Source organism: Oncorhynchus masou, chromosome 33, assembly GCF_036934945.1.
Source record: "Oncorhynchus masou masou isolate Uvic2021 chromosome 33, UVic_Omas_1.1, whole genome shotgun sequence".
NCBI lineage: Eukaryota > Metazoa > Chordata > Actinopteri > Salmoniformes > Salmonidae > Oncorhynchus > Oncorhynchus masou.
The window spans coordinates 18430847-18452721 of NC_088244.1; the positions used below are offsets into that span (position 1 = coordinate 18430847).

The window sequence follows — 21875 nt, forward strand, 5'->3', positions numbered from 1 at the left end:
TTCAACAGAAATATTCATCATAAATGTAGATGATAATACAAGTTATACACATGGAATTATAGATATACCTCTCCTAAATGCAAACACTGTCTGATTTCAAAAAAACTTTACGGAATAAACAAACCATGCAATAACTTGAGACGGCGCTCAGAAGAAATAGTCACAATAGCCACCATTTTGGCGTCAACATAAACAAGAAATTACATGATAAATATTCCCTTACCTTTGATGATCTTCATCAGAAAGCACTCCAGGAATCCTAGGTCCACAATAAATGTTTGTTTTGTTCAATAATGTCCGTTATTTATGTCCAAATACCTCCTTTTGTTAGCGCGTTTTGTATACATATCCAAACGCTCATTCTGGTCAGCGTTACGTCGGACAAAAACTTCAAAAAGTTATATTACAGGTCGAAGAAACATTTCAAACTAAGTACAGAATCAATCATTAGGATGTTTTTAACATGTAGCTTCAATAAAGTTCCAACCGGAGTATTCCTTTGTATCTTGATGAGCAACGGAACGCAAGTGGATACCATGAGGAATCCGCATGATCAGAAAATGGCTGACTGCCAGTCACCTGATAGATTTTGCTCGCATTCAGCCCCACAACACAGTAGAAGTCTCATTCAAATTTCTATAGACTGTTGACATCTAGTGAAAGCCCTAGGCAGTGCAACATCATTATGGCTAGGGGTGCCGCTAGTGGAACCCCTCGACAACATTCCGCTGAAAAGGCAGTGTGCGAAATTCAAAAATATTTTCTAGAAATATGTGACTTTCACACATTAACAAGTGCAATACACCAAATGAAATATAAACCTCTTGTTAATCTACCCATCATGTCCGATTTCAAAAAGACTTTACAGTGAAAGCATAACATATGATTATGTTAGGTCAGAGCCAAGTCACAAAAACACACACAGCCATTTTTCCAGCCAAAGATAGGAGTCACAAAAAGCAGAAATATAGATCAAATGAATAACTAACCTTTGATGATCTTCATCAGATGACACTCATAGGACTTCATGTTACACAATACATGTATGTTTTGTTCGATAAAGTGCATATTTATATCCAAAAATCTCAGTTTACATTGGCGCATTACGTTCAGTAATGTTTTGCTTCCAAAACATCCGGTGATTTTGCAGAGAGCCACATCAATTTCCAGAAATACTCATAATAAACATTGATAAAAGATACAAGTGTTATTCACAGAATTAAAGATAGACTTCTCCTTAACTTCTTGGTAACAGGGGGTAGTATTTTCACGTCCAGATGAAATGCATGCCCAAATTCAACTGCCTGCTACTCATCCCCAGAAGACAAGATATGCATATTAGTAGATTTGGATAGAAAACACTGAAGTTTTTTCAACTGTTTGAATCATGTCTGTGAGTATAGCATAACTTATTTAGCAGGCAAAACAACGAGGACAAACCATTCAGATTAGTTTTTTTTGAGATCACTCTCTTTTCAATGGGTTTTCATTGAGAATCCAGATTTCTAAGGGACCTTCTTGCAGTTTCGCTTTCACTGGATGTCAACAGTCTTTAGAAATTGGTTGGCGCCAAATAAATTGACATTTTGGATATATATCGACAGAATTAATCAAACAAAAGGACCATTTGTGATGTTTGTGGGACATATTGGAGTGCCAACAAAAGAAGCTTGTCAAGGGTAAGGCATGAATTATATTTTTATTTCTGCATTTGTGTCGCGCCTGCAAGGTTGAAATATGCGTCTCTCTCTTTGTTTACTATGGTGCCATCCTCAGATGATAGCATTGTTTGCTTTCACCTAAATGCTTTTTTTGAAATCTGACATGTTGGCTGGATTCACAACAAGTGTAGCTTTAAATTGCTATCTTGCATGTGTCATTTCATGAAAGATGTATTTTTATAGTAATTTATTTGAATTTGTCGCTCTGCACTTTCACTGGCTTTTGGCCAGGTGGGACGTCCCACATATCCCAGAGAGGTTAATGCAACCGTTGTGTCAGATTTTTTACAAACTTTACGGAAAAAGCACACCTTGCAATAATCTGAGTACGGCGCTCAGAGACCAAAACAGCCAAAGAAATATCCGCCATGTTGGAGTCAACATTAGTCAAAAATAGCATTATAAATATTCACTTACCTTTGATGATCTTCATCAGAATGCACTCCCAGGAATCCCAGTTCCACAATAAATGTTTGATTTGTTCGGTAAAGTTAATAATTTATGTCCAAATTCCTTTGGATATTTTAGCGTCTAACACCCAGAGTACATTAAAATCGTTTACCTAATTTATTAATGCAATCTTACAGATATTATCCCCTATGTGCTGCCATCCTGTTAGAAGGTAACAGATTATTTTATTACAATGGTTAAATTGGATTTTCATTGTGTTCAATGGTGTTATTTGCCCCCTAGTGGCGCTTTCTGGTACTTAGAAAGACGACGCAAACAGGAAGTACAGAATTTGTTTTGCACGCATAGAAGCAGCTACAAACAACGCTACGGTGCAGGTCTTTCAATGTAGTTATTTCTTGTCACGCTTCAGCCTTGGAAAAATATTTGTTTGTAAGTTCGATTCAAGCATTTAGCTAATGATGATAATCTTGTTATTGATAGAATTGCTTACATATCAGTGTTGGTTGCATTTATTCACAAATTGCAATGCCTTTAATGTATGTTGTTAGCTGTATTACTTTGCTCATGCGTCATGCAAACGAATTGTAAAATATACAATACTGTAGTTTTGTTACTGTTTCTAGTGTAATATGCTTTGTTATTCTACATAGATGGTTATACATTAGAGTACTGAAAGGAGCCAATTACCATATGGTTAACAATTAGCTATGTGGTTTGGCATCATGCCAGATGCATGGTACCTTAGCGCGTGCTTTGTATTTATGCAACTTCAAATGTTTAATGTACAGCTACAGTATGTCGGTGTGAATTGAATACTAAAGTATATTCTTTTCTGTATTTTGCAGTTTCACAACATAAATGTTTTCAATATATCCATTCAAGAAAAGTCACGCCTTGGGAGATTTATTGAAGACTTAGTTGTTAGGTATCTGTCTAGTTTTGGATGGGAACGCAACTCAAGGGCAGAATACCCTATATTTGTGAATAAAAAGCATTGACCTTATTAATTGCAGCTGAGGTTTCAATGTTGGTTGGATCTCGTCACCGTTTCTGTCGCATACCAGTTTGCCACCGGCCTTTACAGAACCCTCCGAATGGGGCCAGGTCTTTATTCTACGGATATTTAATCCGCCCGTGCACGGTTTTTGGTGTCTCTATGGAACGACAGAAGCAGATATTGAGATACGGCTCAAAGGAACAAGCTGTCACGAGAATTTTCAATCCCAATGATGATAACTAACAATTACTTAAGCTTTGACCAATCCCCGAGGTTTGTAAGACCCTGGGTTTAATAATAATTAGGAAAAGACTCAGCCTATGCAAAAGCTTGGCTCTTTGTTCACAAGAATGTTCTAAAGTCCATAATACAAAGACATGCCATTTTATAACTCACCCCTCCCTACCTACTACACGCACATACACGCACATACAGACACACAAACAGTAGGTGGGATGTATCTTTCCCCATAGTTCTCACCACTCGTTTATCACTACCAAGCTGGCAGTTCCATCCTCCCGAGATTAGAGGGACCTTGACGGGACTCCCTTTCCTGCCATACGTTTCTCAGAGATCTAACCAGGTCAGGTCATGCACAGTTTAATTGTTCTCTGTATTTTCTTAGTCACACACACACACATTTCTACTTGTCTCGACCAAACCTTATTAGACTGAAGTTTATCATTCTAATTCATTATACAAGTTACATAATCAAATAATTACTAATAGTTACGTTTGTCTAATTATTCATTATATATGTTACATAATCTAATCATTATGTTTCAGGGTGGAATTCTTTAGTCATTACCTTCAAAATAAATTACCTTATCAGTAACAAATAAAATCCCAGGACATAGGCATATCTGATATGGGCAGAAAGCTTACATTCTTGTAACTGCATTCCAATTTACAGTAGCTATTACAGTGAAATAATACCATGCTATTGTTTGAGTAGAGTGCACAATTATGAAGTTGACAATGTATTAATAAACAAATTAGGCAGACTTGGTCAGTGTTGATACAACATTTAGAACAGATGTGCAACAGTTCATTGGATCAGTCAAAAATGTTGCACATATACTGCTGCCATATAGTGGACAAAATATAAATTGTGCCTGATCTGGAATAATACATTATGGCCTTTATCGTGCATTTCAAAGATGATGTTACAGAAAAAAAAAGTTTATAAAAAAATGTCTTTGTATAATCTTTTACCAGATCTAATGTGTTACATTCTCCTACATTAATTTCACATTCTCACAAGCTTCAAAGTGTTTCCTTTCAAATGGTATCAATAATATGCATATCCTTGCTTCAGGTCCTGAGCTACAGGCAGTTTAATTTGGGTATATAATTTTAGGCGAAACATTAAAGAAAGGGTCGGATCCTTTTAACAAAGCCTAAGTCTTAATGTTTATCAACTGGTGACTGTAAAACCATACTACACATGATAGCAATTCCAACATACCAAAATAACTGACTTACCCTGCTCTTTCTGAGTACGATACCTCAGAGTGAATGCACGGCTTACAAAATGACTCCTAATTTATTCTCTGTGTTCCTCCTTTCCTGTCTCCTCCCCATTCTCTCTTCCATCATTTTATTTTCCCTTGAGGGAAAGGGTCTAGTTTGTTCTGGATCTACTCCAGAGGTGAGGGGCTTTTCTGCTCTCCCTCTCGGTATCTCATGTGTCACTACTACATCGCCAGGGGCACATACATTACCAGAAATTCACCACTAGGTGGCAGCTGGACACAGAATTGAGCGAAGTTATTATTACCTTAACCTTACCATATGCTTCCCAGTCAAAACAGTTTACGCAAATATTATGACAACATTTGGTGTAATTTTCGTTCGTTTTGTTATTCGACGTTTTATTTGTGGGCTGTTGAAGCACACATTCTTGAGGTAAGTCGAAGTTCTGTGATTGGTCAACAGTAGGGTTTCTTCAATTAAGTGTTTGTTGTCATTCAATGACAGACGGCTAGCTTTCAAGATATTTTTTTCACTTGAAATATACTGCACCAAACATCTTAGTTAGATGTAAAATTCCTCAACCAAGACCTCCTCGGCAAAAACGTAAAAATTATTGAATTATCTTAGATTAATTCAGACTATTTGAGGAAGTGTGCTGGCTGTGTTTTTTATATGCCATCTGGTGATTCTTAGTAACTATACTGTTTTCTTTGAAGTAGAAAGAAAAATTGATATAAGTTGACATCTTAGACACGTGTAAGCAGAATGAAGGCTGAAGCCCATGTGAGTGTACAAAGCTGCAACAACATCGAGTTAAACATTAAACATGTAAAAAACTGAACGTAAGCAGAATCTGTGTGGATGAGCCATGGTAGATTAACAAGATGTGCCTAGTCTGGGCCATGGGCCATCTTGTGAAGGCTATTGGACATGCACATGGGTTAATCATACATAGACAACATCGGCCTGAACTTGTGAAGACCTTTGACAGGAACATTAGCTAATCAGTGATAGGCACCAGTAGGAGTATGCATGTCACGCCACCAATAGAATCTATGCCTCAATGTCTGAGCCAATAAGAGACAACAAGATTCACAAAGTGGAGTGATGATGTTATGTAAGGCTAAAACTGTATAAAACCAAGCACTAAGAATGAAGAGTCAGTTCTTTCATGTAATTGCTTGGCTTTGTTACTCTCTGTAATAAAGTCTATTTGAATTCACAAGCTCCGGTATCTGATAAGTATTTGATTCAGTATTTCCCACAACACCATCTCAAGAGGACAAACAGTAGAATTGCTGCTTGTTTCTTGTTTTTCAAGCAAATGGCTTTTAAAGGGAGAATGCGAAGCTTGCTTCGCCTCGCTGAGTAGATAGTGTCTTTGTCTTTTCTGTGCCCTTAAATCTCCTGCATTGTCCTCAACACACTGTCTAAATCAATTTCAACGGTGTATGTGTGTCTAACTCTAACCTGACCAGAGACTAGGCTGTAGAGTGTGTGCCTGGGCACTGTGTGAAGCTTGTACACATCTTTCATCTACTGCATCAACCTTCTTTATCACCAGGTTGCTTGTTAGACACCAACAATCAATACAAAAAGATACTCTGTAATGTTACTTGGTAAGGAGGTCTGGTGAGGAGGTCAGATGTCACAGGTGAATGCTCATACAGTAGTTGAGGAGATAATAACCAAGCATTGGCTACCTCAACATAAAGCCTCATCAGGCACCACATGCATTTATTTAAGTATCATTACAAATGCTGGCAGTGTATTAGTTTAACATTTAATATCAAATACAATAGACCACATTAACTGGAATGACATTCACTCTCACATGTGAAAAAAAGCCCCCATTAGCCACACCTCCAACTCTTCTGATAAGCTGTCACCACTACATTGCCCCTGCCGCTACTCAATGTGCATGCAAATGAGTTGTTGGTGTCATGCCCTGACCATAGAGAGCATTTTATTATCTATGATTGGTTAGGTCGGGGTGTGACTAGGGTGGATCACCATGGGGATTATGTTTCTATGTTGGCCATGTATGGTTACCAATCAGAGGCAGCTGTTTGTCGTTGTCTCTGATTGGGGATCATATTTAGGCAGCCATTTCCCCTTTGTGCTTTGTGGGATCTTGTCTATGGATATTTGCTTGTTAGTACTATTGTTAGCTTCATGTTTCGTTTTGAGATGTATTGTTTGATTTTGCTGTGAGTTTCAATAAGAAATCAAAAGATGTGGAACCCAGATCACGCTGCGCTTTGGTCCAGTTATTCTAACGATCGTGAGAGAAAATCCCACCAACAACGGAATAAGCAGTGTGCCCAGGAGGAAAGCCAGGAGTGGAAGACATCCTGGATGTGGGAAGAGATTATGGCAGAAGACAGAAGCCTGCCGTGGAAGCAGGCGGAGGCAGCGAGGGAAGAACAGCGACGACGCCAGGGTTCGCGGCCACGACGCAAGCCCAAAAGACAGCCCGGAAAAAATGTTTTGGGGGTGCACACAGAGTGGTTGGCGACGCTGAGGGGTGAGTCAGAGACCGAGGAGGTATATTGGGACAGATTGAGCGAGGAGTGGGCAGCGAATGTTGAGGGGAGTGAACCAGAGCCAACTCCCCGTACTCACCGTGGGGAGAGTGTGACCTGTCAGGCACCATGTTTTGCGGTGATACGCACTGTGTCTCCAGTGCGCATTCACAGCCCGGTGCATTCTGTGCCAGCTCCTCGCACTTGTTGTGCTAAAGTGGGTATCTGTCCAGGACGGGTCGTGCCGGCTCAGCGCGCCTGGTCTCCAGTGCGCCTCCTCGGTCCAGGATATCCTGCACTGGCTCTACGCGCTGTATCCCCAGTGCGCCTTTACAGCCCAGTACATCCTGTACCTCCTCACAGCACTCGCCCTGAGGTGCGTGTCACCAGCCCGGTGCCACCTGTACCGGTCCCACGCATCAGGCCTCCAGTGCGTCTCCACAGTCCAATAGATCATGTGCCTTCTCCCCGCACTCGCCCTGAGGTGTGTGTCACCAGCCCGGTACCACCAGTGCCGGGTCCCACGCATCAGGCCTCCAGTACACCTCCACAATCCAATACGTCCTGTGCCTGCTCCTCACTCTCATCCTGAGGTGTGTGTAACCAGCCCGGTACCATCAGTGCTGGCCCCACGCACCAAGCTTCCGACGACAGTTCCCAGTCCAGAGCTTCCGGCGACAGTTCCCAGTCCAGAGCTTCTGGTTACCGTTCCCAGTCCAGAGCTTCTGGTGACCGTTCCCAGTCCAGAGCTTCCGGCGAGGTTTCACAGTCCGGAACCTCCAACGACGTTCCACAGTCCGGAACCTCCAACGATGGTCCACAATCCGAAACCTCCTACGACGGTCCACGGTCTGGAACCTCCAGCGACAGTCTGCAGTCCAAAGCCTCCAGCGACAGTCTGCAGTCCAGAGCCTCCAGCGACAGTCTTCGGTCCAGAGCCTCCAGCGACAGTCTGCGGTATAGAGCCTCCCATGACAGTCTGCGGTCCTGAGCCTCCAGCGATGGTTCTTAGTCCAGAGTCCCCGGCGATGAACCATGGTCCGGAGTCCCCGGCAATGAACCATGGTCCGGAGTCCCGAGCGACAATCTACAGTCCGGAGTCCCCTGCGACGATCTACGGTCGGAGTCCCCAGCGACAATCTACAGTCTGGTTCCTCCGTCGACGATCCGCGGTCCGGTGCCTCCGGCGACAATCCACGGTCTGGAGTCCCGGCGACGATCCACGGTCCGGAGCATCCGGTGACAATCTCAGAAACAGAGCCGCCATTGAGGATAACGTATCCGCGAGCGGAGTAGGTGCTTTGCCCCGCACCGGAACCGCCCCCGACGGTAGATGCCCACCCGAACCCTCCCCTATAAAGTCAGATTTCGAGGCCGGAGTCCGCACCTTGGGGGGGGGGTACTGTCAAGCAATGACCATAGAGAGCTTTTTATTGTCTATGTTGGTTAGGTCGGCATATGACTAGGGTGGGTCATCTAGGGGATTATGTTTCCATGTTGGCCAGGTATGGTTCCCAATCAGAGGCAGCTGTTTGACGTTGTCTCTGATTGGGGATCATATTTAGGCAGCCATTTCCCCTTCGTGCTTTCTGGGATCTTGCCTATGGATAGTTGCCTGTTAGTATTATCGTTAGCTTCACGTTTCGTTTTGAGATTTATTGTTTTGGTTTTTCTGTGAGTTTTATTTAGAAATAAAAAGATGTGGAACCCAGATCACGCTGCACTTTGGTCCAGTTATTCTTACAATCGTGACAGTTGGAAGCAATTTAGAAACTTTCATTAAATAAAAAATACATTATTTGATTTCAGGCAAATTGAATAAAGTAGGTTGGAAGAACCAAAGGGTAATTTTCTATCATTCCAGACAGTAGAATCACTTCAGATGAACAACAGCCCCACCCCCCTCTTTACAGTGCAAGTGTCAGATTTTTCACAGGCATAGTGAACATACAGCCGAGACAGCTGTGAAAAGTGGAGGGTGTGTGTATGTGCAAATTACTGGCTCTTTAATCGCTTTGGGTCATAAAGACATTTCATAATATTTTAAGTACAAGTACATGAACATCAATGTATTACGTTTAGTCATACTGTATACAGTATACGAGTAGGAATTGTTACAGTTTCAAAGTATGTATATTTTTGAAACAGAATAAAACAATTCTCGATGCTTAATAATGCTCTTCTCCATGTACATATTTATTACTGTATCGACTCTCACCTATCACACTTTCACAAAAAACATGGCTAAAGGTCAATCAGATTTGTGAACATAATCCCTAGCTGTGTATTGCCGCTTTCCATTTTGTCTGTTGTCAGTAGCTTGTGAGGTGTGGAAACACTTTGTTGCTTTTATGGATTTTGTCTTGTTGCTTTTTGTGCCATGTTGCTCTGTCTGTATGCTACGTCTTGCTTGTCCTATGTTGCTCTGCGTGTGCTCACTGCTCATTGATTGTATGTATTGTAATTGTTTTTAATAACGTGCTCAGGGACTGAGGTTGAAAATTAGCCGTCTGGCTAAACCGGCACTTTTACTGAAACGTTAACTAATGTGCACTATCCCTGTAAAAAATTACACTCAAACAAACATCAATGTATTACGTTTAGTCATACGGTATACAGTATACGAGTAGGAATTGTTACAGTTTCAAAGTATGTATATTTTTGAAACAGCATAAAACAATGCTTGATGCTTAACAATGCTCTTCTCCATTTACATATTTATTACTGTATCGACTATCACTGTTTTTTTCTCAGACACTGAAAAACAGACCAGGCAAGAGGATTTACAAATAGCTCACATTGCTAAGAATGTTCTGTGCAGCATGTCCTCATTTTACTTTTGTTTTTAGTTCTCAACCTATAGCTCATATCTCAAAGTAGCCTCAATCATTCTCAAAAAATGATATTATAAGACACTTCATGATCTTTCTCATTCACACTCCAGGATATGATACGATAAGATCCTCACCCTGTATATTTCAACACTATAACCCAGTTAACTGTGGACCAATGGAAGACTGACACCCCAGCCAAGCCTATCGTAGGTCTATGTGCGCCAAATAAACAATCAATCAACCTGACCACAAACAATCAGACAATCAACTTGACCACAACCCCTAGACTACAGTGCGGAACTGTACGGTGGTGTTCTTCATCTTCTTCTTATAGTCTTCATCAAACTGTTCACTCTGGGCTACAGTGAAATGGTTCTTCCAGTCACCAACCTTTCCTGGAGAGTGGGAGAGTGAGAGAGAGTCATGAGCAAAGAAAATGTGGTGGATATAGAGAGGGGAGGAGAGAACGACTGACAGAGAGAGAGATATAGGGGAGAAATTAAGAAGTCTACCTTTTCGCATGAATGGCGAGATCTTGAAATCCATGATTGGAACGGTGGAATAGTTGGCCATGCTGTTCTTCTTCATATTATCAAACTGCACTCCTCCTCTCACCCTCTCCTTTTCCTCTGCTGAAGGAGACAAACCTAGGAAGGAGCACAGCCTGTCCAGCTCTCTACCCGTATCCTGCAGGAAAACACAACACTGGATACTGTACTTGTAGTATTATCTAAAAGTATTATCTGCCAGTCCATGTTGTCCTGCATCTGAGTGAGGACAATCCCAAAAGACGATGCATGTGCTGATACCTTTGTCTTAGCGTGGGGACGGAACTGGGCCAGCACTCTCTGTGGGGCCAGGTCTCCATTGACTTTCTCAAACGCCGCATGTTGCATGTGACCCAATGACCAGTCATTCCCTTTGGCTAATAATTCTCTTACGGGTTTGGTTTTGTCTGAAACCTGTGGGAGGAACTTACCCACGTATTTGACCATGCCTAAAAAGGTCCTAACTTCAGCCACGTTCTGGGGGAGGAGTATGTATGTGACGGCACTGATCTCGTCCTTGTCCGGCTCTATTCCAGCTGCACTGATTCTGTGTCCCAAGAACAAGAACTCTGACTATGAGAAGGTGCCTTTTTCATTGAGTGTCAAACCAGTGTCCTGGAGTCTAGTCAGATCAGCTGTGAGTCCTCATGTTCTGCTCTGTCCCATCCGCAATCGAGCACGTGTCCGCGTGGACTATGACTCCACTTTGCCCATCCAAAAGCTGGGACATGCGTCTTTGTAGTTGGACCGGAAGCGATTCCAAATGGCAAAACGTTGAAACAGTAGCGGCCAAACCGTGTTATAAACATTGTGAGTGCCCTACTCTCTGGTGACATCGGTATCTCCTAAAATCCTGAGTGGTATCCAGCTTTGTGATGACCTGTGAGCCATCCAACTGGGCCGGCGACGGTTCGATGTGTCTCTCTCTGCAGAGTGCCTCATTCAAGGTAGTCATGTCCATGCAGATCCTTATGTCCCCATTGGCATTTGGGAACCACCACCGTCCCTGCACACCAGTCAGTGGGACTCTCTATTTTAGACACAGCCTCAATGTCTTCTATCCTCCCCAATTCATCATTTACTTTTACCAATAAAGGGATAGGCACATGGCGGGGGGTGGTAATGGCATTGGGCATGTCATCCTTCTTGAGGCAGATTTTGTAGTCACCTTGTAGCCTAGGAATTTCTTTTTCAAAACTTTGATTGTCAGACAGCTAAAAGTGTCCTCTCCTGTGACATTTCCTGCATTCCTCATCCTTTCCTGGGCAATCTTTCCGGTTGTGGAAAGGGGATTTCCCACATTTGCCACAAACGCTTGAACTGGTTACTGGCCCTGTCCGTGATTGTTTTTTCCACGTCTGTCTCTGTGTTCCCCTCAGGTTTTTTAGCATGGTATGAGAACGCATATATTTCCTCACTCTCTTCACTCTGTCTGCATAGAGCTTCCTCTGTACAGCATTTCCTGCTGTTTTTTACTGTCTCACTGCGTGATTTACAGCTCTGGACAAGGTAAGCTGTGAATCCAACTATAACAGAAAGTTAGATATTTCTTATTCCCACTAAAATCTGATTTTGGATTAGTTCTTTCCTGAGTGAGCCAAGCTGTCAAATTGACAATGTTCCGCTAGGCGGTTTCACCCAGCTTCTGTTTGCGCACATTAAACCAACCACTCCCAAATATAATGTTGTGTCGTCCTACGAAATCTCTAAGAGCACTGCAGTTAAGTTTCTCTTCCTCAGTCAACAGTGAAGCCTTTAATATGTCCTCGGCTTCATCACCCCTAGTGTAAACCATACAATCAACAATCTCAGCGGAGCTAATGCGAAATCTGTCAGCACTAGCCACTGGCCTGTCCAGGTTTGAGCAAGAGCGCATTGAACTTGGGAGTCACCAGACCTGAAATCCCACCAGCTTCTTCAATAGGGTCTAGCTGCAATGTCATCTGTCAGAGCAGTCATCCTTCAGGGTCTCTGTGCTGCTACCTACTGATATGTCATCTCTCAGTGCATCTCTCAGGAAAAGTGGTGGTGTATAAAGGAACCACATTAGGAGAAGTGGGGATTTCAAAAAGAGTCTTTAAATACTAGAAACGCTCTAATTCTATAACAACTAGAACCACTATGGCTTGATATTTCAATTATTATTATTTTAAATATTCAATAATATTCCATATTCAATATTGAATATCACCCATATAATAATATTCAATATTGTAAAATTAATGTATGCTCTTATAAGTAAAGGTAGCTAACGTTCAAAGACAACTCACATAACTTTGTGGGCTATACTCGGCCTTGTCTCAGGATGGTAAGTTGGTGGTTCAATATATACCTCTTGTGGTCTGGGGCCTGTGCTTTGGCAAAGTAGGTGGGGTTATATCCTGCCTGTTTGGCCCTGTCCGGGGGTATCATCGGATGGGCCACAGTTTCTCCTGACCCTTCCTGTCTCAGCCTCCAGTATTTATGGTGCAGTAGTTTATGTTTCGGGGGCTAGGGTCAGTCTGTAATATCAGGTGTATTTCTCCTGTCTTATCCGGTGTCCTGTGTGAATTTAAGTATGCTCTCTCTAATTCTCTCTTTCTCTCTTTCTTTCTTTCTTTTTCTCTCTCGGAGGACCATGCCTCGGGACTACCTGGCATGATAACTCCTTGCTGTCCCCAGTCCACCTGGCCGTGCTGCTGCTCCAGTTTCAACTGTTCTGCCCGCAGCTATGGAACCCTGACCTGTTCACCGGACGTGCTACCTGTCCCAGACCTGCTGATTCAACTCTCTAGAGACAGCAGGAGCGGTAGAGATACTCTCAATGATCGGCTATGAAAAGCCAACTGACATTTACTCCTGAGATGCTGACCTGTTGCACCCTTGACAACTACTGTGATCATTATTATTTGACCACGCTGGTCATTTATGAACATTTGAACATCTTGGCCATGTTCTGTTATAATCTTCACCCGGCACAGCCAGAAGAGGACTGGCCACCCCTCATAGCCTGGTTCCTCTCTAGGTTTCTTCCTAGGTTCTGGCCTTTCTAGGGAGTTTTTCCTAACCACAGTGCTTCTACACCTGCATTGCTTGCTGTTTGGGGTAGGCTGGGTTTCTGTATAGCACTTTGATATATCAGCTAATGTAAGAAGGGCTATATAAATACATTTGATTTGCATTTTTTGCAGAACTGAAATTCCAAACTGTCATCTGTGGAGACCACGAGTAACATCCAATAACCCAAGCGATGTCTTGAGTGGCACCTTTCGCACTCCACTTCTCCGTATATGGTTCCTTTCAAAACATCCACTCCTTTCAAAAGCCCCTCTTTTCCTGAGAGGTGCACTGCACTGAGATTCCATATCATTAGGTGGCAGTATAGAGACCCTGAGGGATGAGTGCTCTGAGAGATGACGTCGCAGCTGGACCCATCTCGGCTTCTACCTCTTGTAACGTTGCCCGCAGTAACATAGGACTCTCTCGTTAACTAGCCCAATTATGATCTACGCTGCTAATCTCTGTTTCTGTGCCCTCCTTGCTTTGAAACAGTCTGTCGGCTGTATGATTCACTTGGTAAGTCCTTCACGTTTTTGTGATTATTAAAACCATTCTGACACCATGGAGTATTATTTAAAATAAGTAGGCACGACAAGGTTCAATCTTCAGCATGTCTACTGGCCTATGCTGTGCATGTCCTACATAGGTTATGGATACCCACAAGGGACATCCTACTACAGTACTCTTTCTCACTGAAAGCTAATTCTTGAGATTATCAATATAACAATATAACACGGACATACACACTGCCTTTATGTACGTTAATGAGCGACATAATCTGCAAAGAGGTCAGAACCTTTATGGCACAGGAGGTAGTTGTTCTACTCACCTCCACCATATCCTCATAGAAAACGTAGTGGAGTTTTGAGTGAGTCTGTTTCCTCTCCCACCAGCCAGTTACATGGTCGTACCATGGACCAAACACCACTGAGGAAAGCAGCCATGTGGACATGAGAGGATATTAGAGAGATAGATAGAGTTGCATATATAGTCAGGAAAAATACTGATCAATAAGCCAGAATCACAGAGCCTCATCAACATCTGTACTGTGCTATCTCTCTTACTCATTGTAATTGATTTGTTCACAGACTTGTTCATTCACTCGTTTATTCTCTCATTCACTCACTCTTTCCATCCATGAATCTCTGTAAGAAGTTGTTCCAGTCTCATGGCTCTGGCTGTGCCTGGTTCATACGGTCAAAGTGGAAATAAGACACTGCATTGTCCTTGGCATTACGGGCCACATACACTACCTACAGAGAGAGGGAGATGAGAGAAAGAAATCATTGCAATTACAACATAACTTGATGTAAGAGTATATTATTTAATTATACAACGGGTGGGTCTAATCTTGCATGCTGATTGGTTAAAACCACATTACAGCTGGTGTCTGTTCCACAAGTTACCACCAGCTAAAGCTATGCGGTTGAAATGCCTATTTACTCTGTTCCATCTCACTGTGCAATCCACTGTCTCATCAGCCCATCCAAGCCATTTATAAACTTGATCTCCACTATAAAAAGCATCTAGACATTCTCACATTTCTTTTAGACTAGCATTTGTATAAACCTTGGTGTCTGTCTCTCCGACATTTGCAACGTTGTTTCAATATTCAAATTCAGTCTCCAGCGGTCCCATAGTGATGAACGTGTTGGGAGTCAGGACGAGAAAGACAGGCAGGCAGCGTTTCTCAGCCTGTCGAAATCATGAATAAGCTGGCATCATTTTTATGGATATATACAAAGAAATGTCAATAGGAAACAGGTCAAATGAAGTGAAATGCAGATAGTTTGCAGTCTTTTCAGCTTCAGTTTGAAGTGAGTGTGTTAGCTGTGTTGTTGGCTAGCTCCTCTGAACAACAGTGTCCTGACGAGAGAGCATATTTTCTACATCAGGTGAAATCGCGCATCATTAGTTAAAACTTTTTATGGCTGCAGTCCCTGTACAGGGATCAACATCAGGGGAAATTTCAGAGTGACAAGTAATAGTACTCGATAAAACTCAAACTTTCATTAAAACACACATGCACTGTACTCAATTAAAGCTACACTCGTTGTGAATCTAGCCAACGTCAGATTTTTAAAATGCTTTTCGACGAAAGCATGAGAAGCTATTATCTGATAGCATGCAACCCCCCGAAATACACGAAGTGGCCGTAAACAAAATAATATGCGTAGCCGGCGCTACACAAAACGCAGAAATAAAATATAAAACATTCAGTACCTTTGACGAGCTTCTTTGTTGGCACTCCTATATGTCCCATAAACATCACAATTGGGTCTTTTTTTTCGATTAAATCGGTCCATGTATACCCAAAATGTCCATTTATGAAGACCGTCAGATCCAGGAAAAAACTCAGTTTCAAAACGCAACGTCATTTATTTTAATTTAAAAAGTTGCCTATAAACTTTGACAAAACACTTCAAACTACTTTTGTTATCCAACTTTAGGTATTAGTAAATGTTAATAATCGATCAAATTGATCACGGAGCGATCTGTATTCAATAGCAGCAAGTCAACAATTCATGGACAAATTTCTCTCTTCCATAAATTTCTTATGTACTCGATGACTGGAAGTGCCTATTTCTCATTCCACCAAGGATTAACTTCAACTCAATTCCCAACACTGGCGACATCGTGCGGAAGCTGTAGGAACTGTAAACGGGACCCTATCTATTTTCTCTTGCCATAGACAATACAGAGACTGGCGAGTGATATTTTTTGTGTGTTTTTTTGTGAACAGATTTCCTTGGGGTTTTGCCTGCAACAGACGTTCTGTTATAGTCACAGACATGATTTAACCAGTTTTAGAAACTTCAGAGTGTTTTCTATCCACACATACTAATCATATGCATATACTATATTCCTGGCATGAGTAGCAGGACGTTGAAATTTTGCGTGATTTTTAACAAAAAGCTGAAAAAATTCACACGCTCCTTAATAGGTTCAATTGTTATGGATGTATCCAAATAAATGTCACTAGTAATTCTGGATGCTCTGTTTGACATGACTGTAAGTTAGCCATAGTTGGATAGCTAGCAAACAAGGTATAAGAAAATCGCCAACCAGTATGGCAATCGAACATTTTGAACGAACGACTGAGGGACGTCTATAGATACAGAACAAAAAGACATAACAACTGAGTCCCGTCTCTGGCAACCGAACAGATAGAAAGGATGACCAGCCGGCTTGGGTAGCAACCTTAGATTTTTGATGGCACTACATCCCATGGAAGGATGAAAAAGTATGAATAAATTCCTCAAAATAATGTTTTTTAATGAACATTTGTCAACCCGTTGTATAAAAGTCATAATGCCCTCAAAGCCGGTGTTTGGAGGATATGTTGGTACAGTTTGCCGGACCTCGACTTCATCTCGGGTCCAACAACACCCATGTCAATATATCCTCCTCACACCGGCTTCTCAGGCAATATCACTTAAACAAACCACACAGAAGGAAATGGAAGAGGAAAAAATTAGGACAACAAAAACTGTTTTCAAAGACTGGAGTCTTCGCAATCCACATGGAGACGCACGCTGGTTCTAGAGAGGTTTGCAAAAGTTAGTGTATTATGTTATGCTGCCCTCTATTTGGGATTCACACAAATTGTGTCATTAATTAAGTTCACTTACTGGACAAAATGCAGCACAGGACGTTTGAGGATGCATAAATGTTAACCACATGCTACACCAGCAGACATGAGCAGAGTCAGATTCACAGACTACACAGACAACAAGCAGAGAGTTACATATAATGTACCCTGCAGTTCTGCTCCCAGAAGGACTTGGGCACCAACTGGACTGGGAGGTGAGTCTTGATGAGGCGAGGAGAGGTGGATAACTTGTCTGCCAGCTCAGTTCCTGTGTGTACAGAAGGATCTGAATCATTTACTTTTTGGAGATAAGGAGGATTTTTACAGTAAACCTGCTTATTGTCATGTAGCTGGAATATGTGATTTGCACAACTTCTCACAGTATACGATTTCAAGTCATTCAAAAAGTCCTTCAACTTTGTGACAGTAAAAAGACTGTTGATGAGGACTTAGGTTATTGTATTGTGTGTGGTGTTTTCCGGATTCTGTTTTCAAAGCATGACAAAGATTTGATCTACGCAGACTTTAGTGATGTGTAATCAAGATAAAGGCTTCACAGTGTGTAGAGTTATATCAGGGTTGTATTCTAACCTGGAGGGAGAATATGGAAGTCACTCTCCAGGAAAGGCACCCTCTCATAGATAGGCAGTGACATCTGACGCTCAGGGGCTGTCTGACCAAAATACAGCAGGTCTAGAATGTAGGAGACCCATGTGGTACCTGGGAGAGAGAAAGAGGGGGAGGGAGTATGGAGAAATGGGGAGAGAGAGGCATGTCAAAGATTTATTTATACAAAATGTTGACAACACACAAACACACACACAAACACACACACAGACCTGCTTTGGGGTAAGTGGCAATGAGGATATCATCTGGCCTGGCCTGGAAGTTTTGTATGTTCTCCCAGTTGTCAGTGAAATAGTGGATCATGGAGACTCCATGGAAGTCAACGAGTTTTGGTCGAGGTGGCAGCTCCATCTGTTACAACAACACAGTCCACCTCTGATCAGAGAGATATTATCAGGGAGAATTACAATAATCAACTATTCACTAATATTCTTGCTTAATTCAATGATATTCTCCAGGTGACAAGAGGTCCCAGTTTCCACATATAATTCCTTGCCAGTTCTCTTGTCAAAATACATACAGTACAGAAAATGATAGACTGTAGATGGTCACGATGACTTTCCAAAGCACAACTAGCTGACTATTAACATTGTATGTTTCCAACATAATGAGCCTGATATGTGATCTATAAAAAAATCGGTTGAACAGGCCATTTGATCCTGTCTCTACAAAAGTAAGAAGCTGGTTGTTACGTTAAAGGGAAAAGGTCTGCAGGTTACCTGGCATGGTCTCTATAGGTAGATGGTCAGTAATTTTGGGCCAAGATCTAATCTAAACACACTTCAAAACCAGAGCACAAGCACTTTCAGACATAGGCATGTAAAACCTTTGTCAGTCTCATGGAAAAGATCTAAGAAAAGGCAACAATCTCTTCGATTCTATCGAATAGTAAAATGTACATTTGAATACATTTCATAATATTTGCATTGGTGTCAGTAAAAACTTTGAATGACTTAAACAACTTTATCTGCTTTTGACCCATAATGAACTTCATGTTCACCAGAGTTACATTTATTCATCATCATGCACAAATACACTATCGAAAGCCATCTGCGGTAAGACAACACAATTTGTGAGCAGATAAAATATATAAAAGTCAGTTACTTTTACAGTATTACACTCAAAATGTTGAAATATGTAAATAGAATCATACGATATATCAGCTACTGTCACAGAACATTTGAAAAATAAAAAAGAGAAGCTCACATTTTCCATTTTGAACGGAATTCAGTAGTATCCTGTTTGGCAACTCTTCTCAGCTTTTCAGTCTCTACTTGTCTCTGTACAAGCATTCCTTCTGCTTCTCCTTCCCCCGTTCCTTTCTCTTCCCTCACTACAGGCAATGTATTTTCTCTCTTGTTTTGGTTTATATTTTCCAACCCAGCTTCGCATTCTTATCTTACCTCCACTCCTTCTTACATAAGTTCAGAACTCTCTCTCTCTCCTTACTGCACCCACAGATGTATTGTGTCAAGCCACCCCCTCCATATCCTTTTATTCCCCTGTTAGTGACCACCCTTCTTCTGCTTCACATGCACACATACACTCACTCTGATACTTCTTTCTTCTAATGGGTTCTAATTCTTCTTTCCAGTGTGTAGGTTGGTTTTTATTTTATGCACACATGTATGTGTGTATTAGCACTCCTCTCACAAATTATGTCACAAAATGGGTAAGGTGACAAGAGCCTAAAGCAACTCACTTCAATATACACACATAAGGTTTTCAGCTCTTTTGAAGATCCCTAGAACAGAGCAACATGTTGTCAAAGAAACTGTAGAATACCCATTCTCTCAGTCCTTGATTCATTCCACGCCTGCTCTGATTGGTCAGGCTAGCGGATATGAGCAGATTTCAACAGCACAGTGGATCCCCAGAGAGATGCGTAGAAAGTCTGCATGGGTCTGGTTCTAGATGACCTCTCCTCTCTCTTGAAGTAATGCACTGGTTGGATCCTTTGTGCTCTGGGTCTATGAATTACCACTTCACCATAATGTTCTTTAATCCTCAGGTACTTTCCCTCTTAATGTCTTTGTTAAGCCTAATTTAATTTGCCGCCCTCGTAGGCCCTCTCTTTTACCCCTCGGACACATTGTTGGCCCCTTTTCAAGTAAGCACTTGCTTTCCGGAACACTGGACCAAGCGACCCTCTGACCAAACAATTTGTCTACTCAGAGAAGGGGGGATTTGTGAAACCAGTTGCCATAATATGTTGTCTACAGGCAACAGTTAATGTTAAGGTGATTGCATGTGTGTGCGTGACACAAACTGAAAGTGGGAGTATGATTCTCTGAGGTATGTGCGTGACAGAGAGTATAGGGTGGAACAGAGTGAGAGAGGGAGGGGCACTCTTCCACCACTCTCATGCAACAGAAAGATAAACTATTTTCAATCTTGCATATCAGAGAGAAAGAGAATGTGTGCCTCAAATCAATCAATCACATCTATTCATAAAGCCCTTTTTACATCAGCAGATGTCACAAAGTGTTTATACAGAAACCCAGCCCAAAACCTCAAACAACAAGCAATGTGGATGTAGAAGCACAGTGGCTAGGAAACACTCTCTAGAAACGAAGGAACCTAGGAACAAACCTAGAGAGGAACCAGGCTCTCTGGTACCCCTCTGCCTCTAGTCCACTGGGACACATTGTTGGCCCCTTTTCAAGTAAGCACTTGCTTTCCGGAACACTGGACCAAGCGACCCTCTGACCAAACAATTTGTCTACTCAGAGAAGGAGGAGGGATTTGTGCAACCAGGTCCCATAATATGTTGTCTACAGGCAACAGTATATGTTAAGGTGATTGCATGTGTGTGTGTGACACAAACTGAAAGTGGGAGTATGATTCTCTGAGATATGTGCGTGACAGAGAGTATAGGGTGGAACAGAGTGAGAGAGGGAGGGGCACTCTTCCACCACTCTCATGCAACAGAAAGATAAACTATTTTCACTCTTGCATGTCAGAGAGAAAGAGAATGTGTGCCTGAAATCGATCAATCACATTTATTTATAAAGCTCTTTTTACATCAAAAAAATGTCACAAAGTGCTTTTACAGAAACCCAGCCTATAACCCCAAACAACAAGCAATGTGGATGTAGAAGCACAGTGGCTAGGAAAAACTCTCTAGAAAGGCGGGAACCTAGGAAGAAACCTAGAGAGGAACCAGGCTCTCTGGTACCCCTCTGCCTCTAGTCCACTGGGACACATTGTTGGCCCCTTTTCAAGTAAGCACTTGCTTTCCGGAACACTGGACCAAGCGACCCTCTGACCAAACAATTTGTCTATTCAGAGAAGGAGGAGGGATTTGTGCAACCAGTTGCCATAATATGTTGTCTACAGGCAACAGTATATGTTAAGGTGATTGCATGTGTGTGTGTGCGTGACACAAACTGAAAGTGGGAGTATGATTCTCTGAGGTATGTGTGTGTAAGAATGTTCTAAGATAAATACACAATGCAGCGGACTAGAGGTCAAGAGGGCTTAAGAGCAATAGAACTAGCGCTTTTCAGTTCAACATCTGATTAGGATCTGTGTAGGAATTTCAGTCCGGGACTCATAGCTACATGTGGAAGGTTTTCATTGGTCCAAATTGTCTGTACATTGAGCCTGAAACGGGATACTTGGTATTTGGCCACTGCCTCAATTTTACTGCAAGGAATTCTAATTGGTCAACCACAGGCTAGACCTGGGTAGAAACTACATCCTGTCTCTTTGTTCAGTGGAGAAAACACTGAGGACAGGGAAGAATAAACATCTACTTTCCAGCATAACAACTATGACAGCGAGTAAAAGGTGGAACAGAGTGAGAGAGGGAGAGGCACTCTTGCACCGCTCTCATGCAACAGAAAGATAAACTGTTTGAACTCTTGTATGTCAGAGAGAAAGAGAATGTGTGCCTGTAATTAATTAATCACATTAATTTATAAAGAAACCAAGCCTAAAACCCCTAACAGCAAACAATGTGCATGTAGAAGCATTGTGGCTAGGAAAAACTACCTAAAAAGGGAGGGAACCTAGGAAGAAACCTAGAGAGGAACCAGGCTGTGAGAGTTGGCCAGCCCTCTTCTGGTTGTGCCGGGTGGAGATTATAAGAGTATATGGC

General features: G+C 42.0%; 1 protein-coding gene across 1 annotated transcript; it reads right to left on the minus strand.

The window, feature by feature from the left end:
- Positions 1 to 8787: 8787 nt before the first annotated feature.
- Positions 8788 to 19248, minus strand: LOC135527949 (cytosolic sulfotransferase 3-like). The gene is given in 8 exon segments (XM_064956639.1): positions 8788 to 10362; positions 10480 to 10654; positions 14384 to 14481; positions 14681 to 14807; positions 17314 to 17414; positions 17738 to 17866; positions 17986 to 18124; positions 18980 to 19248. Coding segments are annotated over 8 exon segments (891 nt in total). The 5' UTR covers positions 18989 to 19248; the 3' UTR covers positions 8788 to 10249.
- Positions 19249 to 21875: the final 2627 nt, after the last annotated feature.